General features: G+C 41.8%; 1 protein-coding gene across 1 annotated transcript in view; it reads right to left on the bottom strand.

Annotated features, from left to right (window-relative positions):
• Positions 1-4,411, bottom strand: part of zer1 (zyg-11 related, cell cycle regulator) — a 32,509-nt gene that overhangs the window by 2,811 nt on the left and 25,287 nt on the right. The window contains exons 10-14 of the mRNA XM_016524572.1: positions 3,828-4,043; positions 3,082-3,123; positions 2,228-2,347; positions 1,987-2,102; positions 1,722-1,910 (exon numbers count right to left, since the gene is read on the bottom strand). Of these exons, the coding sequence (XP_016380058.1) occupies positions 1,722-1,910; positions 1,987-2,102; positions 2,228-2,347; positions 3,082-3,123; positions 3,828-4,043 (683 nt within the window). The remainder of the gene's footprint in view (positions 1-1,721; positions 1,911-1,986; positions 2,103-2,227; positions 2,348-3,081; positions 3,124-3,827; positions 4,044-4,411) is intronic.

Here is a 4,411-nt window from a genome sequence, read left to right as displayed (position 1 = left end):
ACCAAACAGTCCAAACAGTTGACGGTAGCCATTGACTTCTATAGTATGGGTGGGGGGGGGAACTGTTTAGTCAAAATATCGACAGACAGACGACAGAGACAGACAACAGATGACAGAGACACAGAAGACAGACAGACGACAGAGAGACAGACGACAGAGAGACAGACGACAGATAGACAGACGACAGAGAGAGAGACGTCAGAGAGACAGACGACAGAGAGACAGACAGACGAGAGAGACAGACGACAGAGACAGAAGACAGATAGACAGACGACAGAGAGAGAGACGTCAGAGAGACAGACGACAGAGAGACAGACAGACGAGAGAGACAGACGACAGAGACAGAAGACAGATAGACAGACGACAGAGAGATAGACGTCAGAGAGACAGACGACAGAGAGACAGACAGACGAGAGAGACAGACGACAGAGACAGAAGACAGATAGACAGACGACAGAGAGATAGACGTCAGAGAGACAGACGACAGAGAGACAGACGACAGAGAGATAGACGACAGAGAGACAGACGTCAGACAGACGACAGAGACAGACAGACGACAGATGACAGAGACACAGACGACAGAGAGACAGACGACAGATAGACAGACGACAGAGAGATAGACGTCAGAGAGACAGACGACAGAGAGACAGACGACAGAGAGATAGACGACAGAGAGACAGACGTCAGACAGACGACAGAGACAGACAGACGACAGATGACAGAGACACAGACGACAGAGAGACAGACGACAGACAGAGAGACAGACGGCAGACAGACGACAGAGAGACAGATGACAGACAGACAGACAGACGACAGACAGACAGACAGGTCAGTGACGAGGTTAAAAGTGTCTTTTTAACAGATGACATTGGTCTGATTTTAGATCTTAACTAGTTTCTCAGCCATTAGACAGGCAAACCTGTATATCATTAAGATGATTTAATTAATCAAATCAATGTTAACCCTTGTGTGTCCATTTAAAAAAAATGACACAGAGGTCCTTAGAGGATAGAACAGTCATCAAAATATTATACATTAATATATATTAATATTTTTCCACTTTCACTTACATAGATTTTTTTAACCAACATCAGTTCTGATCACACCTACCAAAATTTCATGAATTTTCAAGATTTTAACCCTGTAAGTGCCAGTTTGTTTACATAATGCCCGTGTTGTTTTTTCATGAAAAAAACACAGAAAAAATAATTTTGCATGTACTAAATACTACACAGAAGTTTGTTCTGGATTATTACAGTCTAGGATAAGTCAATGATTAGAAACAATATTAATTTTGATGCATTATTTTTTCTGACTTTTACCAATCACACAAACAACACCCTGATATATATACCAACAATTATAATTACATCATTTCAATTACATTTTTAAGCAGAAGCAGAAAACAGAAGAAAATCAAGTATTTGCTCCATAGGACAAACGTCAAACCAAACCAAAATAGTAAAAATTTAAAAATGGTAAAAATGTTGAAGCCTTGTCAACAGAATGGAAGCCTATTAACAAAGAAAGCATGATGTTATGCCAACATGGCACATTCAAAACACAATACTGCATTTTATTGGATGTTTTTGCCCCCGAAGGTCCGGAGTGTCACTATTTTTGTACCTAGCGTAAAAGAGATTTATGAACAGAAAAATACTAGTAATTTTATGGTCTTTGCATCAACACAAAACGAAATGTCCCCAAGGACGCTGACATGCCTGTAGTTGATGTTGCGTCGCGAGCTGACATCCCAGCTCTGGATGGCCGCCCACATTTTATCCATGACGTGTGTCCTCTTGGGCTCCTCCATGGTCCAGACCTCCGGCCCGTCGAACATGATGTGTGACAGGACTCCGCAGGCGTTATAGGACACCTCGATGCCATCCGCTTTACTGTCCAGCAACTCACTGCGAGCAGAGTCGTGGCGTTAGACACTCACACAGCAAACACTGAGCCAATGAGGTGCAGAGAAACACTTCACACCTGAACACCGTGATGAACTGCTTGGTCAGCAGCTGCGGCCTCAGCGCCTTCACTTCAGCCACATTACCCAGCAGCCCCAGCATGTTCCGGTGCAACTCCTGCTTATCAGGAAACTCCTGCGAGAGAGCAGAAACCAAACGCATGAGGGAGGAGCAGAGATTCTGCTGACAATCATTCATTATTCAGGCTGCGTTTGGGACGGCCGTATACAATATATACACTAAAACTGTGATGAACAGACCTTCAGACAATCCAGGAAGAGATTCATGCCGTTACACTCCAGGAACATCTGACAGTTATCAGGTGTCTCGTCTGTGATGTTCCAGAGCGCGCTCCACGAGAACTCCATCACCTGATCACACTAAACACACACACACCAGCGTTAACTCTGACTAAAACCAGAAAAACATTCCCATTAGCAGAATCACATACAATTAAAAACATACATTACTTTTAAAAAAAAACCTGCGATAACATAAAATACATTAAAAAAAAATATATGTTTTCATGACTTGTAATAACATGTATAATAACAAATTAAATTAAATATAAAAAACTAAAACAATTTTTATTACTTTAAATAAAATTACTTGAAATTACATTTTTAAAAAGTACACTTATTTTATTTCCAAGGCAACATTTCTCATATTCATGTAATTTAAGTTGAAGTGCAAAATAACTAAACAAACAAAAACTAATAAAAATGACAAAAACACAATAAAACTACTGAAAGTTCAGTTAAAATTAAAATGAAAACAAAAATTTTAAATATGAACAAAACTATAATAGTATATCAGGGATACTGAAATAACACTAGCACAGGCGTCATGAACAGAATGAATCAGTGATGAGTCTGACTCACTGATGAATCAGTGAGGAGTCTGACTCACTGATGAATCAGTGAGGAGTCTGACTCACTGATGAATCAGTGAGGAGTCTGACTCACTGATGAATCAGTGAGGAGTCTGACTCACTAATGAATCAGTGAGGAGTCTGACTCACTAATGAATCAGTGATGAGTCTGACTCACTAATGAATCAGTGATGAGTGTTTCAGTAATAAATCAATGATGAGTCTGTTTCGGTAATGACTCACCATTCTGTCCTGCAGCTTCTTCTGGATCAGATTCAGCATCGTCTGTGACAAGAACCATTCGAACCATTAGATCAGTGTTTCTCAACCCTGGTCCTGGGCGCCCCCCAGCACTGCACATTTTGTGTGTCTCCCTAATCAAACACACCTGATTCAACTCATTAGCTCATTAAAAGAAACTCCAGGACCTGAAATGGGTGTCAGATAAGGGAGACATACAAAATGTGCAGTGTTGGGGGGGCGCTCAGGACTAGGGTTGAGAAACACTGCATTAGATGGACACAGATGCTATGCGTTACATGCTAACAGTCTAATGCTATTCCCCTTTTGAAAGCATTAATGAGAACTGCACTGATGGTATTAGACATATGAACACATATACAGAACACATCAAATACAGTAAACAGAAGCTCAAACACACCATACTGGTTCAGTGTTGAGAATAAAAGCCTAAATTATATGTTCATCATATAAAGCGATGAAATGTCTCTCCTCAGAAGACTTGGATTAAACTCCTCGATTCATATGGATTGCTTTTATGATGTTATTATAAGCTATTTTTGGAAGATTGAAAATCTTGACTATCAAGACTTTCAATGGATGGACAAAAATGATGAGGGAATATACAGAATGATAATTTTTGAGTGAACCATCGCTTCATAAATGCAGCACATTACAGATTACTGTCCAGAACCAGAGCGAACATCTCAACTTCACAAACACACAGAGCTCAATGAGCAGCACACAACCTTGACGAATCCCATCTTGCCGACGGCTTCTTTGTGGTCGTTGTCGACCTGACAGACGAGTGCGTTACACAGATGGACGGCGATGCGCTGGATGGACTCGTCCTGACGCACAGGCTCCAGGATCTTCAGCAGCAGCAGATTGACTCTGTGATACTGGAACTCCAGCTCCTCAGGAATACTGAAGTTACAGAGCGTCAGACAGCAGTTCCTCTGGACCTGCACACACACACACACACAGACAGTCTCAGTGACATGTATTTATCCTGCACTGCTGCCTCAGATCACAGAAGCCTGGTGTTTGGAACGGCCTTCATAGGTTCTGTCTGAGTGAGTGAGTGAGTGAGTGAGTGAGTGAGTGAGTGAGTGAGTGAGTGAGTGAGTGAGTGAGTGAGTGAGTGAGTGAGTGAGTGAGTGAGTGAGTGAGTGAGTGAGTGAGTGTGTGTGTGTGTGTGTGTGAGAGAGTGTGTGTGTGAGAGAGTGAGTGAGTGAGTGAGTGATTTTGTGTGTGTGTGTGTGTGTGTGTGTGAGAGAGAGAGAGAGCTTGTGTGTGTGTGTGTGTGAGAGAGAGAGAGAGAGTGTGTGTG

Source organism: Sinocyclocheilus rhinocerous, unplaced genomic scaffold (assembly GCF_001515625.1).
Source record: "Sinocyclocheilus rhinocerous isolate Xijiao unplaced genomic scaffold, SAMN03320098_v1.1 scaffold693, whole genome shotgun sequence".
Classification (NCBI taxonomy): Eukaryota; Metazoa; Chordata; class Actinopteri; order Cypriniformes; family Cyprinidae; genus Sinocyclocheilus; species Sinocyclocheilus rhinocerous.
The sequence above is the reverse complement of the archived record's forward strand: the minus strand, read 5'-3'. Positions and strand labels throughout refer to the sequence as shown.